General features: G+C 44.4%; 1 protein-coding gene across 1 annotated transcript in view; it reads left to right on the plus strand.

Annotated features, from left to right (window-relative positions):
* The first annotated feature begins 9,584 nt into the window (after window positions 1–9,584).
* Window positions 9,585–21,232, plus strand: part of LOC144098953 (glutamate receptor ionotropic, kainate 2-like) — a 112,348-nt gene continuing 100,700 nt past the window's right edge. Inside the window, exon 1 of the mRNA XM_077631941.1 lies at window positions 9,585–10,196. Within this exon, the coding sequence (XP_077488067.1) occupies window positions 9,965–10,196 (232 nt within the window). The 5' untranslated portion in view covers window positions 9,585–9,964. The remainder of the gene's footprint in view (window positions 10,197–21,232) is intronic.

A 21,232-nucleotide genomic window follows, 5' to 3' on the forward strand; every position in this document is an offset into this window, starting at 1 on the left:
TGATCATGTGCTTGAAAATGTACTTATATTGTAATATTGTGACCTGTGAACCATTGCGTTGAGAATCAGTGCCTTAAACCTTCAGTAAAGGAGATAAAAAAATGTCTGCCTGTGTAGATACCCAGCGTATCAAAAATTGCTTCTTTTTTTTAAAGCTAATTACTTCATCAAAAAATCAAAAAATGCTTCCTTGATCTGTATTTTGACCTCCTAGTTGACTTTAAAGCATTACCTGCTTCGATTTAGTACTGGACTTAACAATTTTCTGCTTGAAGGATGTTTATTAGACGAATGTATTGAATTAAATTAATTAATCCTGGAATTGCTGCTTTCTTCTGTGATTATTTAGGTGCGGAGTTCTCCAGACGAAATAAGACGCCAGGCTAGAATTTTTATTTTATGTGCCTGCATAAAGTACGAAAAGCATGTGTACAGAACTTAAAATATATAGAGCACGAAAATTTCCTAATAAGAAAACAGTAAATCCCATCCGGATCGTTGTCCCGTCCTCCGTCATCCCCTAACAACACGATACATCGGACACGTGTTATCCCTAAAGTTCCAACTCTGCCTTCCCAGGTTCTTGTGTTGCCCAACAGGTCATCTATTTTTAACAATCCGGATGTGGGTCATCGTAAAAAAAAAAAAAAACGTATCACTCAACTCACAGGAGGGCTAACTCATCAGAAAGGGGGAACCAGCGGCCCCCCCCCCCCTAAAAAAAATATAGCGGATAAAAATAAATATCGCCAATAAACAATAGTCAGTATTTGGTTAAATGCAGAGACGTCGTCAAGTAATTGAAAAATAACGGCATGTGGCAAGCGAAAATAACAGAGACAGAAAATCGTTCCGGCAACCATGGCAGGTGGAAAACAGGTGCCTCGTTTAACCGGGAAAACGGCAACTTTTGTTCTAAGGAGCTGGACGCTACTTTCTCTGAGCCGATTATAGGCTCTTCTCTTTTCCGACGCCTACGCCTTCCACTCGGTGTACCTTTTTTTTTTGTTTCTATAGCTTTAAGCCCGAACTAACGGTGACCGACTTCAATAATCTTGTTTTGCGCTAGAGAGGCGTTCGACTGAGATTTGCCGACCTTTCTTCTCTGTCGAGTCTCTACAGCCGGTGGCCTCGGCCAAATACCGGCGGTTGCCTCCCGGCACTCGCGCCACTGAAAAGAAGGATAAGGGTTAGGCCGGTGCCCTGGACTTTCCGCAAAAAAGAATAATAATAATAAAACTTCGCGGGAGGAAAAAGTCCTGAAGTGGCTGATTTGGACTCTATTCGGCGGTCTGCAAGGAGCGGGAACACTTCTTCTTTTTTTGTGTGTCTGTGCGTGTTCACAAGGAGTGCATAGAAAGGACAGTACAAATGCACGCTTGTCAGGTTCATATGGGACAGCAGAGGCAGCAGAGAGAGGACAGTGAACTCTTGAAAGATACAAAAAAATAGTAGAGCTAAGCTCGCCGGATTAGCGCAATATCCAGCAAAAGTTGGTTAGAATTAGAGGCGTTTCCGGCAGGTAATGTTAGTCTGGCGCATTCATCCCACGGGGATGGTAGCTCTGGCACAAGCATATTTACAGACACTTTACACACGCGACGAGCCAACCTGCACAACAATCAGGTACTTGGATTTGTTTTTCTATTATCGCGGACGTTTAGCTACTTGGATTCGCCCCTCTTTTCGGGCATGTTTAGCTACTTGGCTGTGGCCTGTGTGTTTCGAGCTCGTTTAGGTACTTGGTATAGCCTCTCTGTTTCGAATTCAGTTGGCCACTGGGACTCGCCGCTTTATGAGCCAGCACCTACGCTAATGGTGCGGGCGGCCTTGCACGTTCAGTTCGGATATCCACACGCTTTCGACTGTCCCGTCGGAGTGGAGAATATCCACTTGCGCCATCATGGCGAATCTACGAGCATCCCACGGCACGCACTTTGCGCGAACATTCGTCGTAGACTCCTTCGCATCTTGTCAACGCGGCATTGCACTCCGCAGCTACTTTTTTGGAAAGGAAATGGCGCAATAGCTATGCCATATCTCGTGGACACCTTAACCGCATCCATAGCTGGCGTGGCGAAGACAGGGTGGAAAGCAAAGATGCAGAACAGGGACGAAGGGGGGAAGGTCGGAGTGAAAGAAGAAAGAATGGGAAGCCGCGGATTGCCGTGGAGCCCTCCACTACGACACCTCTTTCTCCTTCCCTTCTTTCACTCCCTCCTTCATCTTTTGTCTCACGACGCTGTTTCGCGTTTTTTGAAAGCTTCATGGCTGACTCTGACTGATGTTCTCAGCACTGCAATCGCATAAGTCGTTTTCAGTGAACCCGCATTCGCAGTGTCCTTATTGCAAATAACATAAAACTTATCCGTAGCTTGGAAAGCCAACTTTCTTAGGTAACGTGAAGGGACACTCAAAATAAACGGAAACATTTTTTTGAAACTCGTTTAAGCAACATCACGCGCATATAGCGGGTCCTAGAGGAAAGCCCCGACACTTCAGAAGCCCGCCGCTGTTTGGAAGGTGCTTGCAAATGACGGCCTTTGCTAGTTTGGTAACATAGTACCATCGGAAAAACTAGGCACTCTCGTAAACTTTCGCCTGAATCAGCGCAGAAATCATTTTCATAACAATTCTTTTTGTCTCGCGACTGTTCATTGGCAGTCATTATGTTGACGGTCCATTTTCTACGAAATATGGGTCCTGTTCTACCTCTCATACCCGCCTATCAAGCAGACGGTGTAAGCATTTTACATAGCCTTGTGTGCCACATGTTTAAAGTGCCGCCTCTTTTTTTCGTGATCCCGGAAAGAGAAATTTTTTATCTCTGATGGAGTGTCAACAGAAGTTTTTCGCTTATGTTTGTTTTTCAGCCTGTTGAAATCCGAGAGTATAAATACTGGTTTTCTGAAAAATAAACATGCTGCGGGAACTCCGTTTCTTGTGTTTCCCTTTTTGCCAATCGTGCAGTTAGCACTCTAAATTAAATCGTGGACGAAACCCGACTCGCATGGCTATCTATTTTATTACATACGTAGTCGGGGATCCAGGGTGTGTTAGGTGCTCGCACACGGCACCTTTCACCCTGTAAGTGGATGTGCAGTTGGTTAAGTCTTGCCGCTACACTTATGGTCCTACTTCTGGAAGTTCAATGCGTCAAATGTCTGCAAGGAGGAAACTTCAGTAAGAAGGCGAGTTGAGCTAGATGGTACTTGCTGACCGTGAATAACAGCGCAGAGACATGGGGCAGAGGAAGCAGACAGGACCGTCGCTGTCGGTTCCTGTCTGCTTCCTCTGCCCCTTGTCTCTGCTATGTCATTAACAGTCAGTATGCAAACAGGTCTGTTTATTAGATCTGGTGATCGATAACCAGAAGGGGTTATCGATCATCAGTCGTCTTACGGATGGAAGTCAGGCCACCTTGAGTGTGGTTTGCTTCTTAGGCAGCCTACGTTTTCCGGCCCAAGCATAGTAAACAGAGAGAATTCGTCATTACCGCTGCTGCTGAGCCCTTCACACAAGTCATTTGTATAAGGTGGCTTTGCTACACCATCCCTCACTGACGCGCCTGACGGCGTAAGGTCTAGACGACTAACGAGGGTAATAATCCCTATTGATATCACTGTCATATGCAATTTTTTGTTGTTAAAAATCTCTTTCACGCAGGGACATTTTGTTAAGGGGACTGGAACAATATCGTGATGGTGTGTGCAACTGCGACCATTTCTTCACAGCAATAATTTTGCACGAGAAACTTTTTCCGGGTTATGAAACGGCGGGATGTGTTATGGCCCAAAACATACATGTTTACTTCCTGCCTGATGACAACGTTGATTAGACGCTGTCTATAGTGTGCCACGTGTGTCGTGAAGTCTCACACGTAGAGTCTTTGTCAAAAGTTTTCGGACCATATGGTTTCCTTTCGACCTGTATAGTACAGTATCTACAGCACTCCTCAATATCAAAACATCAAGAAAGATGATGGCATGTGCTTTTCTTACTCTACGATATTAAAAAAAACATCCAGGTTGCTATAAGTGCGCCACTGCAAGGCCGGCTAGAAAGGGAGGCATGCTTCCCGAAGACTTTTGATGAAGGCTGTACATGGGGTGAGTGGTGGAGTTCACTGCCATGCCTCTTACTACGCCCACCAGCGAAACGTTTGAGATATTAGTAATAGCAAGATTATAAGGGCTTTTTTTAACCTTTCTTTGAAAAGTAGTAGGTTAAGAATAAACATGCAAGCTTCGGTTCCGGAATCAAGACGAACGTATTGTATTGGCGTTATTTAACAATTACGATGTTTATTTTAATCACCTTCAGCAGTAGTCACTCCGCTGACTTCAAGAACGCTAGATACTTACATGTACATTACTCCTCCTTTTTATAGAGTCATTTTTCCTTAGCCGCAGTTATTTTTATGGATGTTAAAAGGCGAAGGCATAAAAAAGGCGCTACGCATTTCTTTCCCGTTTCCCAGGGCGAAAGGAGCGACTGAAAACCGAGAAAGGAAAAGGAGTAGAAAAAGAGGCACCCTTTCTCCTGACACACTTTCGAAAAAAAAAAACCCAAACACGAACAAGAAAGGGGCAAAAGAACAGAGGAGGCCGTCATGCCGGGCAATTGGTCAAGGAAACCTGCCCACAATCGGTTCGTTTATGTTGCTTGACGCTCGGAAGCATCACGCTCTAAAAACAAACCCCAGCCGACCATAACGCCTGTAGCGGCTCGAAGGGAAGTCGGAACGCGGTCGGCCTTCGCAAAGCTAACATTTTGCTTCGTTTACGGCTGCCCGCTAATCCCGCCCCACAAAACGCGCGTCTGGTCCGAACGAGCATCCCGTGCCCAGACGGGAAGCAGCCGAGGTCCTTCTATTTTGCTATACGAGGGCAAACGGAGTGGACGTGTTTTGTATTACCCGCACAGGTTAGGGCTAACTTCGAGTCAACGTCGACTAGACACCCAATCTAGAAACGCTGGAATTGGGGCGAGTTGACGCGAGAGTTATAGTTTGAAGATTTTATTTACGAAAACAACGTGTTTGGGGCGGCTCGAGACCTTCAAACTTCAAATCGTTGTCTTGGGCGCTTCGTTTAATGGATTGAACGTGGGCAAAATAATTTTCGCCAGTTTGTCCTCCCACTTGAGAGTACACGTAGCCCACGCAGTGATTCTACAAAAACGGTATTGTCAAGAACAGGGCAGAGGGGGGGGGGGGGGGGGGACCGGCCTTTAAGGCGTCTTCCTCCCTGCAACGGCAGTGTTAATAGTACGTCTAACCTAAAATATGACTTCATCAGGGTAGTACCACGTGACCACTGTATGAACACTGGCCCGCAAGAGTTCAACAAGAGCTCACTTGGCAAGAACCACTTTTTTGCCGGCTAGGCTGCTGGCTCGAAACGAGTTCAGCGCAAGTTATGTTTTGAGTAGAGCAGGCGGAATTGCGCTGGAGAAACCAGCGTACATTTGGTTTATTTCACGGGGATTTAAATCAGCGTTACTGTGGACAGAGACCCTATGCTTATTTAATAACATTCTGACGTCCAATGCAGTATGGCGCGAATTCAACAAACACCGAATTTCGCCGGTCGCCTTCTGACGTGATCTGGAATAGGCCTCGTAATAAGCTCTTAGGGATTTTCTTTCGTATAAAATAACCTTCATTCTACGAGACGCCGCGCACGTTGTCGATAGATGCAGATTGTGGTGATGTTACCGTATTTACTCGCGTAATGATGGCACCCACTAATGTAACTGTAAAAATTCGATTTTTTTTTCCTCGCGTAATGAATGCACCCAATACTTTTCGCGCAGAATGGCTGTTGATAGTAAATGCTATAGATGGCGGCCTTTTGTAAAATCTGGGACCAATACAGAGTACTATAAATAAAGCGCCATCTGCCGAACGTCAAGGCCACAATATGCCACCCTATAGGACATGCGGCAAAGAAAAATGTTGCGCGAAAAATTAGAGAACCAACATAAACCACGGCTAGTCACAGAGAATGTGACCTGCTACGACAAGCATCGCAGCAATAGCAACTCGTTTCGGTTTGTGTTCGTGCTGAATTCTGTAGGTTATACTAAACCTCTAATGACGAATACACCTACATAGGAGTAAAAAAGAAGTAAGCTGTCCTCTGGCACGCTGCCTTTTATAAAGGGTAGAGTGCTAGAGGATAGCTTACTCGCTTTTTACTATTTGTTGTTTAGAATGTAGAGCGACCTCTAGTAGTGCTTTCTCTGGACACCTTCATGGGCTAATACGCGAGTTATACGTGCTGGTTAAGAAAAAAAAATCTGGACCATGCTCTCAAACACAGAAACTGTGCTGAATAATGCGTTTGTGTTTATTCTTGAGTCGTACGGATTCAAGTATTTATTGGAGTGGCCTATTTTTTGCCCCGTTTTTGCTACTTTTTTGTGAATATTTTATCTGGCGTAAGAAACGCAGCCCCTAACTGCGATAGATTTTTTGAAAAAAAGTGCGATCATTAAGCAAGTAAATACGGTACTCGCCTGAAATGGCGATTGATGCTTAGTATATTTTGCGGCTGCGTTTTTATGGAGGAAAAACGCTAAGGCGCCCGTGTGTTGTGCGATGTCGGTGCACATTAAAGATCCCCAGGTGGTCGAAATTATTCCGGAGCCCTCCACTATGGCACCTCTTTCTTCCTTTCTTCTTTCAACCCTTCCTTTATCTCTTCCCTTACGGCGTGGTTCAGGTGTCCAACGATATATGAGACAGATACCGCGCCATTTCCTTTCCTCAAAAACCAATTATTATTATGCTTATTATATTTGGGGTTTATCGTACCGAGGCTGCCCATGGGCTATGAGGGACGCCGTAGGGGGGAGCTCCTGATTATATTCGACCACCTGAGGTTCTTTAACGTGCACTGACAACGCAGAGTGAGTGGGTTGTTTTTCAGTTCTCCTCCATCAGATTGGCACCATTATGGGAGCGATTCGAACCCGCAACCTTAGGTTGAACATCAAAACGCCACAGTGACTGAGCCACTGCAGCGGATAGCAGTTCTTTACCAAGCAGCTGATGAAAGTAATGGATAAGTAGTTATTTGCGCCATTTTACCCGCGTTTGATTCTTAAATCAAGCCGAGATTTCGGCAACGATTACTGTATGCACGTTTTTTTTTGGAGTTTGTTAAACGTGACACATGCTATGTTACAGAGCCTTAACACATATGGACTTGCTTGTGCCGCAGTATTGTCAGTATCTTCTACTGAAGACCGAAATTTGAGAGCTGAATTACATAAAGAGAACCCTTTTGTTTGGCATTGCGTAAAAAGGGCAATTAAAAAGGCCCGTTTAAACCAAAACATCGTAGAAAGCAAACTTCATGAATTGGAACCTTTGTTTTTCCTTATTCTCAGAAGGCGCACTCAGAACTTTTTATTATTCTTTGCAGAATGAACACCACCTAAAACAAAGCAGCTAGGAATTTCTTTTAAAGTCAGTGTACTTTAACATCATAAATTATCATCCGTGAAATCAAATTACAGGACCGTCTCCTCAATAATTGCCTGGACTGCAATTTACAGTGCTGGTCATAAATAAAGGAGTATTGTTGGAGGCAATAAGTGGAAATTTTAACGCTTCCGAGTGAAATTTTACCGGCAGACCCCAATATTTTTAACTGAGCGCTGTAAAAACTAAAATACGAGCACGTATTCTACCCAAAATAACAGGACAATTAATGCACCATGGCCAGCTAATCTTAACTCATGTATATATATCTGCGTGTCATACCCAACCATTCTGGACAAAAGCATTTTTCAATGGGAAAGAGTTTATTAACACAATTTTTTTATATATTGTAAAATTTCACTATAACAGTCAATGTATCCAGAGATCTGTCGGCAGGTTTGCATTTTTTTGCTATTAACGTTTTTGCTGTCGTCAAAAAATGTTGCCCATTGGTTTTCTATGGCAGTCTTAACTGCTCGATCCGAGTAATGAAAAAACTTTAAAAGTAAGATGTTGCTGCACATCATACCTTCAATATTACCTTGAATATTTTTTTAACAGTACCTTTCAATATTTCTATACTCAAAACTTAAGTCCAAGAGTGCTGGGCACGGTTCTGGACATGTGTTGCAAGCTTGTGTCAGGATTCATAACTCGTTAGTTTATCTTCCTTCTGCCGTAGTGGCGAAGAGCATTTGGTAGAGACCAGTTTCCCGTCATACAAAACATACCTTACGTTGAATAAGATAGGTTAAATACGAAGAAAAAAACCTTCTTTACTCCAGAATGCAGCTCCATGCAACTTCTCTGAAGTGCAAATTGTACTTTTATATTTATAAGCAGCACTTCCGCAGGCGTGAAATAATCTATCATTGCTTTCCATGAAGTAAAACAGAACCCCTGGAATAAATTACGGATTTCCGTACGTATATAAATCAGAGAGTTTTAGCGAAATGCACGCTGACAAAGGAGGTGCAGCCACTACGCGACTACAGATGGCAGTAGCGTGGACGTGTATAAGTTAGGATGTTGAAGTGCAGTCAGAATCGCCTATCTGAGAACTCGCTTGGAGCGTTTTTGGATTACTGTTGACAGGATGTATAAAAATAATTCCCCGTAACTAAAGTGCTAACTGCGTTCCTTCTCTTTGGAATTACATTATAGCTCATACTGGCGCGCAGCATTTCAGTTAAAAGCATCAAGCTCTAAGCTAGCACAGTGATGAGTGCTGACGTCATAATGGAAAAAGAACCGCATCACATAGGGGCGGCGCTCTGGCATTGTACCCTTGAGTGCTCCGCGTTCAGCGTCTGACACTGTGTAGACTATTTGCAATTACCCTCCACCTCTCGCCACCCTCAACTTTTTCCCGCTCAGCGGTAAACCCTGGTCTCTCTTCGTAGTCTTGCTATTAACGCACATCCAGACCTTCGTTTCGGCAACTGAGAGCGCGGCAGGCGATGCCGCAAGCAGCGATGCCACATTCCTCGACTACAAACTCTCACTGCGAGGCGGGCGAAAAGCTGTCGCGCCGATGCCGGCCTCCTAAATTCAGAAGGACGAGCCCGCGGCTCAGATGCTCGAAATAACCGGGCGTCCTTACTTTCCACCGTTTGTTTATCTTTTTTCGCCGTCTCTCCGTCCTCCTCGCACCCGACAACAGTGTGTGGCCCCGCCGGTATATTCACGCAGGCCACCCTTCGTACCTCCCACGCGCTACAGCCTCTCCCATGCTGCTGTTTTTAAGAATTTCCTCCTCTCCAGCTAGAACCGCTAGGAGCCCCCTAAAAAACACACTGAAAAGTTTGGCCAAGAAAGTAATGCTCTGTCCGCACAAAACAAACACAACGGAGCCGCCACTTCGGCCCCAACCTTCCCTCCTCCAAAATGGCTACCGAGCTCAACCCAGCAGCGCCCTCCCCCGGCGTCGCTTTCCTCTCGGCAGCTAGCGTTGAAGCATCACCAGCCCTTTGATTCACTGCCAACAGAGAAAAGGGAAGTCGGAGGGGGGATGAGGGGGGGGGGGGCGAAAGTGGAGGAGTGGGGAGAGGGGCGCATGCCGCTGCGAACCACGGGAAGCATATCCTCCGGCACGGTTTGCAGCGGGCGCGACGAAGGGGGGACGGTTTTTGCTCGTCCCGGGGAAGAAACTTTCTCGGCCCGCGGACCGGTCGCGTTTTAATTGAATTTGGTTCGATCGCGTAAACCTCAAGGCGGACAGGACGGCCGCGCAGCCGGAGAACTATCGTGTTTGTGTATGTGTGTGCACGCGTGTGTACGCGTATGCTTTGCGGAACGGTAATCGACGCCGGGCGGCCATGATTTGGTGATTGGGTTTCGTTTCGCGGAAGAAGAGCCGGAGTGCGTGCGTGCGCGAGTGTGGAAAGGAGGAGAGAAGATCGCAGGGGGCCGCACGTGCACTCCTCTCCTCAAAGTTTGTGCCCACCACCCCCGCCACCCGTTGCGATCACCATGGGTGCCTGCGTCGGCGATCTCCCTTCCACGTGGTTCCGGGTGGGATGCGCCTGGCTTCTACTCACTTTGGTGTGGTACGGTGAGGTCGCCGCGCTCGCTAATGGGACGGTGCCGGTCACCGCTGCCACGACGGTGGCCTCTTTCGGGGCTGGGCCAAGGTTGGACGATACGCTGCTGTATCTCCGGGATGCGGACAGCGAAGACCTGAAGGATAACGTCATCCAAGTGGGTGAGTGATGCCTAGCTGGAGTTTGTATTTGTGCGGCTCGACTGACAGGCTCTTCCAAATAGGCTGATATGTGTTATAATTTGAGAAAGATAGAAAAATGATTCTCGCGTATTTTTTAATCGAAAGGGAAAGCAAGCTACGTCACACTTTTAAATCATTAGAGAAAATGAGCTCAGCGGTAAAAATGAAATGAAGAATCCACCAATTTAAAAATACTGGTTTATTTCCCGTTCCCCTTTTTGCAAGGGCAAGGGCGGGGCTTTTAACGAGCACACTGCATTTCGCGAGTCATTTAGAAATATTTTTTTCGTTTATAAATAGATATCCGTGCTCGAATAAAAACAAACGCATATAAGTGCAACAGTCAAGCGGGAAAAAATGATTAGCGGTCTGTAGAATGTGGAGGCAGCTATTTTGTGCCGCTTGCTTTGCAAAAAGAAACGATAAAACGTGACAAAACAGGGGAGCTTAGATTTTTGAGAAATTTAGGTGTATCTAACTTGACAATAGGTCGTATTGCACACCGAACTGAACTTTTATGATAGCAAATGCTGACTGACGCGAAGTATGTCGTGCTTAGGCTACACAAGCTCTGTAGCTGTTACTCACTGCAGCCAATGGTTTTCGCGCAGCTACATTTCAAGACATACCAAGGGAGTTTGAGTACATGTTTAACCCTCCTTGAAATTTCTTGATAGAACTATCCAAAACATACAGCGCTGCTCAACGAAAACGGCAAGGTGATGACAACGATTTAACGATGTTCAGTGTTGCGAGTCTTCAGAAGGTACTTTGACACAACATCTCTCGATTAAAAAAATTATTTTGTTAATGCGGAGTGTACGAACTTGCAGACACGTGCGAAGGAGTTTCTATTTAAGCTTGAATCTCATAATCCGAATCCAGGACACGATATGACGGTTACTTAACAAGTGCGGTCAGTGTATTGACAGCTTTTACATGCTTCACTCTCAGTCAATGATTAATATAGAAGAACTTCAGCCAGGGATGTCTCGTGTAGCTTGACAGAGCGGTAAGTAAAGGAGGGAGGAAAGTGGGCCTGCAAAGCACCGGCGGTAACCAGCCTTCTAGTTAACGTTAACCGCTAAGCTAACCAACTCTGCAAACAAGTCATGAAGGTGCTTAAAGACTAGAAAACAATCTAGATGTATAGGGCACTTTTTGCAAATACTTTAATGAACCAAGAGGTGCGCCCACCACGAAGGAAATGAATTACAGCGCGCTCCATGTTTAACGAAAACTAATTAAGTGTAGGTGAGTAAAGCCGAAAACTGGAAACCTCGGTAGCAGCCGCAGCGCTTCTTGAAACGTTCGCGCCAGTGAAACTCGGCAGACGCCCAAGGACACCGGCAGTCAGTGGCGCGAGCTGTTTGTCAGTCGGCTGTTTTGGCATCGGTGCCTGCCATCACTTTTTGTGTTGGAATTGTCTCGTAGCGTGCTGCATACGCTAAGGAGTTTCATTTTTAACTCGCTAAATCTCACACTAGACGGCGCATGAAACGTCCGCTCTTTTTCTATAGACGAAAATACGTTCTGTTGCTCAAGAATAACGTTCGCAGGCAGTAACTTTATAAACGTGTAGCGCAAACCCGTATTAAAAAAGGGATGGCCGGGCATGTGTCCATATATACGGACACAATTTCTTTCTGCATACCTGACTATAGTGTTTGAGACGGTGATAAGTGTATGCTCAGTTTTCTCCACTTTTGCCTTCTGTCGGCTCAGTACATTCTGTAAAGTGAAATGCTAAAAAATCCATCCTTTTAAAGTTCTATCGAAGCTGCTCCATCGGCTGGAAGCTTTGTGTTAAAGAGATTTGGGGAATTTTTACACTTTACATGCGACATCTGAGCTGGCTCCAGCTAAATTTTGCTTCGGGTGAAATAAATGAAGTTATTTTGAGGGAGCAGCTGTCAGGAATGCGTATGCACAAGTTGTAATTCAATTGCAGTCTTATACGCTACCTGAAAAAACTTCTTGCGCAAGATTTTTTGTTAATGTGGAATAGTCTTAGAACAGTCAATTAGCCAACGCGGTGGCTCAGTGGTTAGTGTGCTCGACTACTGAGCCGGAGCACCCGAGTTCGAACCCGGCAGCGGCGACCGCGTTTAGATGGAGGCGAAACGAAAAGGCGCCCGTGGGCTGTACGTTTTCAGTGGACGTTAAATATCTTCAGGTGGTCGAAATTATTCCGGAGCCCTCCACTACGGTACCTCTTTCTTCCTCACTTCTTTCACTTCCTCCTTTATCCCTTCTCTTACGACTCGATTCAGGTGCCCACCGAGATATGTGAGACAATTACTGCGCAATTTCCTTTCCTCAATAACCAACTTTTCAGTTTGCAGCCTAAAGAGATTACACACAGAAGAAGATAGCAGGTAGCCTGTCCAGTTGTCTTTTGTTTCTGTGTCGTGCTGTTGCACTCCAAAAGACGTTCTTCTAAGGTTATGAACCAACAAGACCAGCCCCGTGTTTTGCTAGTGCAATTACCTAGTTCCCTTTTGCTATCTTGAATAATCACTCGGCAGGCTTCAATACAGCTTTTTATTGTTAGGTTTTTCTAGAGTTCTTCCACACGCGCTGATCATATGCAAGTTTTTCGTTTCAGGTGGGTTTCATTTTTTTTTTCACTTCGCTATGTGACAAAACCAATGCAATGAAAGCGGGGGGGGGGGGGGGGGTTACTAAAGCTTCAATTATTTTTTAGTATATAATAATAATAAAACTTCGATTCGATTATATGTCCTCTTTAGCAACTTTTGAGAATGGCCGAATATCACAAGTGTTTGAATTTGCTTACAAACGAAGACCTGCGCAAAAATATTCCACGATTACTGCCGAGCATCAGAGAAAAGGAAGTATGTAAAATGGAACCGCAAGAAACACCTGAATAAATTTGAACACAGGGCTGATTAAATAGGCATGATATGTTAGGGTGTGGTTTGGTTCAGTATGGTATGGTATCGTGTGGTGCGTGGTATTGCGTGTATGGTGTGGTACGGTGTGGTGTGGTTTGTTGTGATATGGTACGATACGTTATAGTATGGTATGGGGGTTTAACGTTCGAAACCTTCACCTGGGCAACGAGGCACTTCTAAAGATCTCTGAAAGAGCCTAAAACAACAAAAAGAATAAATGGCCGTATATACTTCCATCCAGATATAAAATTGATCTTCATTTTCAGCGTGTGTCAAGTCGTTTCTCTCCTGTACGTGTCTGTTTACGCTTGGCACGTTATATCTAAGAGACGCCATAGTGGAAGCGTCCGGAATGACTTCGGGTACCTGGTTCTCCAACCTGCACTGACATCGCACAGAACAAGATGGTATTTGTGTGATGAGGATAGGAAAACCACAAGGGGAAATAAAGAAACTGCAAATCATTTTTTTTTCTAACAGCCTGGCCTTAAAGCGTCACACGAAGTGAAGCGGCTTTAGAAGCCTGGGGCACACAACCTTTTTTCTGTCATAATGAACGGCAAATTTATGACACTTATGCCAAGCCATCAGTTCAGGAGAAAATTTTTAACGTCGAAAAATGTCTTTTGGGGTTAGTTAGGTTATCTCTAGCTTTATAATTTGTGGTTGTTTCAGTGGAGCCTTTTCGTTTCTTTAAAAACAATTCAAGGAATCGTGATAGCAGGTTTAATCAAGTTAGTTCGACGTGGTCATAGACGTCACGGTTGGGTAAATCTTATAACGCTTGCCTTTGGCTTGTTCATTTCTTTAGGGCCTTCCACTTCCATTTTCATTTGCTAGAAATGTCGACTCGTCGTATAAAAAACCCTCTCAAAGGACGAGCGTAATATCTACTACTTTCATATTTGCATGCCACTGCAATGAAAGCAACAATGGTTTATAATTTAGAGAAATATAACAGCATTGGCATAAATTTGAAGCAAACGAAATCATTACTCGGAGAGAACATTATACGAAGCTCGGAAAAAGCTCGGAAACATGGTCTTCTCTACGTTTCTTTTTGTGCTAAGAAGAACCGGACGTACGACTAAAAAGTTATCTCAAAGCACGGAATAAAAAGATCATGAACGGAATATAGTGCACAAATAAAGAAGGGGAAAGAGTATATCTATTATCGTTGAAAGTGGGCACGTGCGATCAAATGACAGCACCTGAAATACATATACCGAAGTTTCTTAGCTCTGCCCTAATGCACCGAAACATTTTGTATTCAATCTTCATATTTTCTGCGCATTGTTCGCTCATTGGCATTCTTACATTTCACTCGCGAATAACAGCTCATTTCCTTTTCAACGTTCAGAATGTTCAAGACATGTCTAGACAACGCGATGATATTCTTTTATTACTTGGCCGTATTTTCTAAGCATTTTGCATGTCTCGCGAACATTCGCGCTGTTTTAACTTTTGAGCGCATCGGTGGATATGGCGTAACCATAACGAGATGCATTGAAATATTTTTTTTGTTTCTCACATCTTAAAGGTACGCCTCATGTTTCCGTTCAATTCAGAATTTTTTTCCTTTGCTTTCACGTCGCCATCGCACATTAGATAGATTGAGACCGCCCGTGACATCATTGCCACCCCCTTCGAGAAGAGATCACATTTGCGTTTTTATTACGAAAAAGAAGTGAACACCGATTATGCAAGAGAGAGCTTTTCTATGCAGCACTCGCTATAAAACTGAGGAAAACAGAACAGAAGCAGTCGAAAACAAAAAGTGACAAAGGCTTTCCTTGTCTTATTACGCATGCGCATATTTATCGAGCCGATCCGGATGAAAAAGACGAGACAAAAAAAGGGTACGAAGAGAGGATTGCTTGGGCTCTCTTTAACGCCCTGTCTCTCGGAGACCGTCCGGAGTGCGATGACAATTTGATATAAGCGATGCGAGAACTCAGTGGGACAGGACCATACACTATCGGGAACGTCAAATAGGGATCTCTGGTGGTGGAAGTGTTCCTCTTCAGTTTCCTTTTCTTTTGTTTTTTTGTCATCTTCTAGAACCAAGTTAAGCCTTCTGAATGGATATTTAGCATGCACGTCGTTCTGATAAAATTATACCTCGCCAGAAGCTAGATAAAAAAAATTGCAGTCGAAGAAGAACGAAATTGTAAGTCTGAAAAATTGTCAGGAGAAAACGAGGAACCCTGATTTTTTTTTTTAAACTGCGCACAATTTCATTAGACGCTTTTCATTTCCGTGGCTCGTAAAAATTGCGCTTTTTCCTGGAGCAAGGTTTTAGAAATCGAATTCGACCCAGCGACCTTATTCAGGGATTCAGGGACAACGGTCCTGCGACGAATGGAGGTCTAAACCAGTTACTGCAATTAAGTTACCTTAATTAATGCCCCTAATGCCTTAACAACGCTTATCTAAGTAGCATTCTTCTTGTTATTTTTTCGGCAGAATGCAAAAAAAGTTTCAGTTGCCGCTCCTGATAAGCTAAACAATTATCGCTCCTACCGTAAAAGATGTAATTAATGCTGAAATAGGCAGCACAAAATGGCTGTTGTTTAGCTCTGGTTAAACCTTGAGTGACGCGTTACAGTTGGCCGAGTGGAACTCGCTCAGTCGAATTGCGAAGTCAGTCTTTCGCCTCTGCGTTTCGCTGGGCGTTCCTTCTTCAACTTCGTCCCTGGACGTGTATTCACTCTCTCCCTCTCTCCACTCCTCCCCCACTTGGTTTCGCCGTCGCACCGCGCCGCCTGCAGCTACCACGCCGGCCACGGCGCCGCCACGCTGAAGGCTCGAAATGCTAGCGTAATCTAGGCTTGCGGCGCACACCAGCTGTGCGCTCTGCGTCACTCCGCGCACGCGCACAACTGAGAAGGCGGGCGGCGTCTGCACCGCCGTCGGCTCAGCGGCGAGGCGCGCGGCGCGCACACCAGCTGCGGGCTATGACGTCACTTCGCGTATGCACACAGCTGCCGGAGCGGTGGTGCCATGGCTCAGCGCGCAGCCACGCTGACCTCACGAAGTGGCTGGCGTATTGTAGCTATCGCTACAAAATGTCCACTAATTACTTCTTCTAGCGACTTCTTATGAGGACTGTGGACTAATTACTCAATTTTTTGCCACGTTTTATTTCTAATTGTTGATTTCGAATAAATTACGTTAGAAACTCAAATTCCTGGATGCTTAGGAGTATCACATCACAAAATTTCCTCATTTAGGGTTATAAATACAAGCCAAAAAACGTGCTCCTAGGAAGGGGAGACTTCAGGTAAGAGCGATTAGTTTCCTTGATCTTGTTTCTAGGAACCGCGACGGTTGATATTAGTGGATTGCAGCGAATTGGCTTCAGACCAAATTAGGATTTTAGTCTGACTTCGCAAGGGGTCAGGTTATATTGTTTTGGTATTGTAATAAAGTTTCTATGCCAGCTTCGGATTACCACAGTAGTTCCACCGTTCCAATAAATATTAATTTTTTTGCGTGCCCAGATTCTTTTGTTTATTGCTTGTTAGTTTTGCACCCCCTTTTTACAGCTTTACGTTTTTCATCGCCAACCCCTTTAATAAGTGCGTGCGCTGTGAACTTATAGGTCCCGTGTTTGTTCTACGCGGTTAAAAACTAGATTTATGGGTGTAACCCATCGCCCTCCTGCGCTGCTGGCACTGCGATTATGATAGAAAACAATCTGCTTGTGAAAAATTTCGAGCTACAGAGGAGAGAGCGGAGAACGCGGTGTGAGGTCTATCTAACAAGAGTCCCGATAAGCCCGAGAAAATTGACGAAAAAAAATGGCGGCGGGAAATAATTTTGATTTCTTTCTTTTTGTGGTTTAATTTTTTTTCCATGTTGTCCATCTAGCTGTTCAGTATCTCACGTACCGCGTCCTCTTTTCCTCATCTGACACAACCTCCATTCAATAAACGCAGGTCACGCACAGGGTCGTAAGATGATGAAGTGGCTAGCAATATTCGATTCGGGGAAGGAAGCTCGCTCGATGTTTGACCTCGGCTTCTAGTACCTTGCACAGCCAGCTCGTAGGGTAGATGCCATTTTACTAAAAGGCGTTGAGATTTAGCAGTGCGCGCTTGGCGCGACGGTCGTGATTAAGGGTATCTGCAGCTACAATCTCTTTTTTTTATGGGGGGGGGGGGGAGGGGGGGACGTTATAAGAACATTTTGTAGTCCTACTTACCTCTTAAAAGCTAATAGGTGCGCGAAGAAACGATACCTATAAACCGGAACAAAATTACGAGCGCAATACTTGTTACTGTGCAATATTAATTGCAGATGTGCGTTATTACAGATATAGCTGTAATAACGCAGCCCATGCTTGAAAAAAAAAAGTGAAATGCTTGTTCTGATTGTATACTTGATTTCTGAATCCGTATTCTAACGATGTGAACTCAACTTCATCGTTATCTTTGTAGAGTTAGTGCGAGTACATATACCTTGTGTTTCACCTAGGATGTTAGCAATTTTTAAATGGAGGTTTTTTTTTTTTGCTAGACGAGCGCGTTTCTTTGCATAGCACTGTCATCAGCGTAGTATATCAGAATACAGCTAAAACATGCTAACTAGTAGTACTGAATTGTGAACTTGTTAACTCTCACTGTTAGTCGCATTATTTACTGAGAGGCGTTTAGCTATAGTAAGTTATATCGATATGAGTTTTAGAATTTCGAAAACGTAGTTGACGTCGGCTCTGTTGGCTAACAAATTTTGCGTACGACGCCCGAAAATACACGGGATATTGAAAAGCTTACAGGCAAAGCAACTCCTCCAGTGCACGTAACTCGTCGGAAAATCCAAAATATGTTGGGCTACAGCGCCGAGGGTAACTGCGTTTTTGAAATTCGTAAACCTGATATGGACTTTACTTGCGATTGGCTACAAGTAAGGGGATTAACAGTAATGGTAAAAAAATAACCTCTTCAGTGTTAGGTAACTTGCGTACTAGTTAGCACGTCTTACCTGTAATCTGATGTGCTGCACCGCAGACAGTGCTATTCAGAAAAAGCGCTCTTCTTACACAAAGAGCCAATTTAAAAAAGAATCAGCAGCATCTTAAATGAAAGACCCGATATAAGTTTTTATCGGCGGGGATCTTCCTTAGAGACGACCGTGATTCGATTTTTATGTTTTCCGCCTTTATTTTGCTTTAAAAGAAGCAAACTGTCCCTTTTCACAAAAATAAAACTGACTTGAAAGAAACGCGATGAATTATTCAAATGGCTAGAATTCCTCCTGCATAGAGCAATGAACATAATGTCGCTGTCAAACTCAAGCCAGTGCGAAAGCGAGAATTCTCTTTAACTTCCAGTGACACAAAAAAAAAAGGTTCTTGAGAAAGAGTAAAAAAGAAGGTCGGCTAAAGAAAACGTGCTAAAGTTGTAGCAATTTCTAATAGAGCGCAGTACGGTATATGCGGTTAAATGTTCTGCAGCTGCAGATGGAATATGACGGACGCCGGAGTGGATGAGTGCAGGCTAAGCAAGATCACCTGGGGTTCCTTAAAATGCGCTGGCAACACACAGGACACAGTGTTTTTGAATTTCGCGCCAATCGAAATGCGGCTGCCGCGATCGGGATACGATGCTGCTACCTTCAAACTTCTAATAAACTTCTTCCGCAACAACAAAAATAAAATAAATCGTATAAGCATGGCGGCCGTGTATTTACGCGCATTGAAGGCAGAATATCTGAGAGCCGTTGGGAAGAATACGAAGCTCGGCTGAAAACAAGGCGCACCGAAAAAAAGAGGGATAACGCAGCCAGCGCCATCTGTCGTAAGCACGTGCCATCGTAAACAAGGCTCAATAACGACTACGACAGGGCAAACTGCACACCATAACCCCGACAGATGTCTCGGAGACGTGGAGACGCACTCAGCTCGTCAGGAAAAGTTACGATTACGACGCGGATCAGAGAACCGTGGAGACTGCCGCAGTACGGAGATGGGAGAGTCGCGCATTAAGCATGTTCCCATGTCACCGATACCTCCGGGAAAACTAGGCAGGTCCCAGGACAGGTTAGGAGACTAGCTGCGTCAACAAAACGGTCATAGCCTCTGTAGAAGCAGGTTAAGTTTGATCTCGGGGCTGCTGGAAGTACTGTGCGATTTGCTCGGGGCATTCTGGGAGACGCGTCATGTCCTCGTTCGTCGATCGCTGCTGAGGCACTCAGGGAAAGACAGTGTTTTCCGTCACACCGTTGAAGGCGTATACAGGCGAAGTCCACTCCCTGGTGATTGCAATACGTTGTCACTCCCTACATGAGGTCGATGCTTCGGCTGGAGCTTCGGCAATGGGGGGTCGCTTAACAAAAGGATAAACGCTTGAATGCTTACTTGGCTGTGTCTACTTTCGTGAGACATATGCTAACGGCCGAATCGCGTGTGAACGTCGACAGAAAAGAGCAGGAGGGGATTAGTCCCTGGGATTCCAGGAAAACAAGGGAAATGCACCGCCTCTTGTAACTGCTGTGATGGCACGTGGGCCCAGAATGAAAAAAAAGGGTGTTCTTACTGATAGATAAGTTTATTCGTTGACACTATAAAGTGTACTTTAAATATGCAGACTTGTTTGTTTCCATTGGAAGAAAAACAGACGGTTTTCTTATTCCTTCTCTAAAGTGTCGCTCACACCGGTTTGTATTTCCTAGTGAGGTTATACCTAGGGTTTGAGGCTGTTCTCTATAAACAGAAAAAACTCGGATGATCTTCCAGGATAATTAATACTGATTGCGGGCACTTTACGAGCATACGTTTGTCATTCTACCGTTTCTAAAACGAATTATCGAACAATTGGCTCTGCAAGCCTTGTTTGTTTAAGGCCGCTGTAAAACCTAGAAAACAGGTATTTTCTGTAATGTAGGAAAAGAGAAATGCGTTGTTTTATTTTGCTTTTTCTACGCTGTGTTTCATAAACGCGGGAAACTTGTGCATCTTGTAGGGTTTAAAATCAGGTAAAGGAAGTAATTCGTTTGGGAGGCGGCAATTAAGAAAGGAGACCGGCCTAAGCGCTGAAAGCCATAAGCTGGTTCGTAAGAGCGTAGTTGCGAAGTTACTTTGAATAAAATAAATATAGTCGGTGAGAAAGGTGGGCTCATTAAAATTCAAAATTGTAGCGTTATGAGCGACGGGAAGTCCGTGCACATTATAATTCTTAGTTTCACTGCAAACTTGTCATACACAGCAGAAATCGCGCCTGCTAACGTGCTAACTCTTGCCGCCTGCTAGCACGAGTGCCGCATCGATTTTTATTTCCGTCAGCATGGATGAAGGTGTCCAAGAGGATATAAAATTAATCATAAATATGGGTTGGTAGTGAACCTCTGCCTAGAAAGTAAGTGCGAGCAATGAGAAACAGCGTGTATGCATGGCCGCACTATCTTCGAACTAAAAAATAATAAAAAAAACTTAGGCCACATCCTAGCGGAGTTCAGTATCAAAGATCACTCGCAGGTCGAATGCCACGTCTATTAAATATGCGCCTTCAATTTTATCTCCGTGTCAGTCGCAGTCGGTTCTAAATTACTTAGCATATAGTTATCACCGTTCTGGGAAGTAAGAATAATTTTTTTGTCTAATAATGTCTGTTTTACAATTGGAGAACAACCAAGCTTCCAGATATAGAAGTGATATGAAATTGCAACCATATGAAAGTGAGGATATTGAAGCGGAAGAAACATTTCGTCTGTATGCGCAGGGAATTGCTCAAAATTTCCAGCAATTCTGCGTTCTCTTTCATCGTTGAGTTATTCGCCAAAGGCGGTGTTTCATTTCCTAATGCCCTTCTCCTGTAGCAGTATGAATGCTTTGATCAGTTAGGTTTGGTTAGTCGGCAATTTTTTTTACTCTTCTTAATGTTATTCAGTGGCAGTCTGTAAACTGGGCTGCGCTTCAGAGTTCCGAAAAATTCTAACTGTCGCTAGTTAAAGAAAGCTAAGAGAAGTTTCTAGTCACGTCATTTAGCTTTGAAAGCTGCTTCTACGTTACAGCTTTCTTTTTATATGAAGCAGTCGGTACATACTGCATTTATGTTTTTCTAATATTAAGTGTCTAACCTCAGATTTTTCGCTCGA

Source organism: Amblyomma americanum, chromosome 7 (assembly GCF_052857255.1).
Source record: "Amblyomma americanum isolate KBUSLIRL-KWMA chromosome 7, ASM5285725v1, whole genome shotgun sequence".
NCBI classification, from domain to species: Eukaryota; Metazoa; Arthropoda; class Arachnida; order Ixodida; family Ixodidae; genus Amblyomma; species Amblyomma americanum.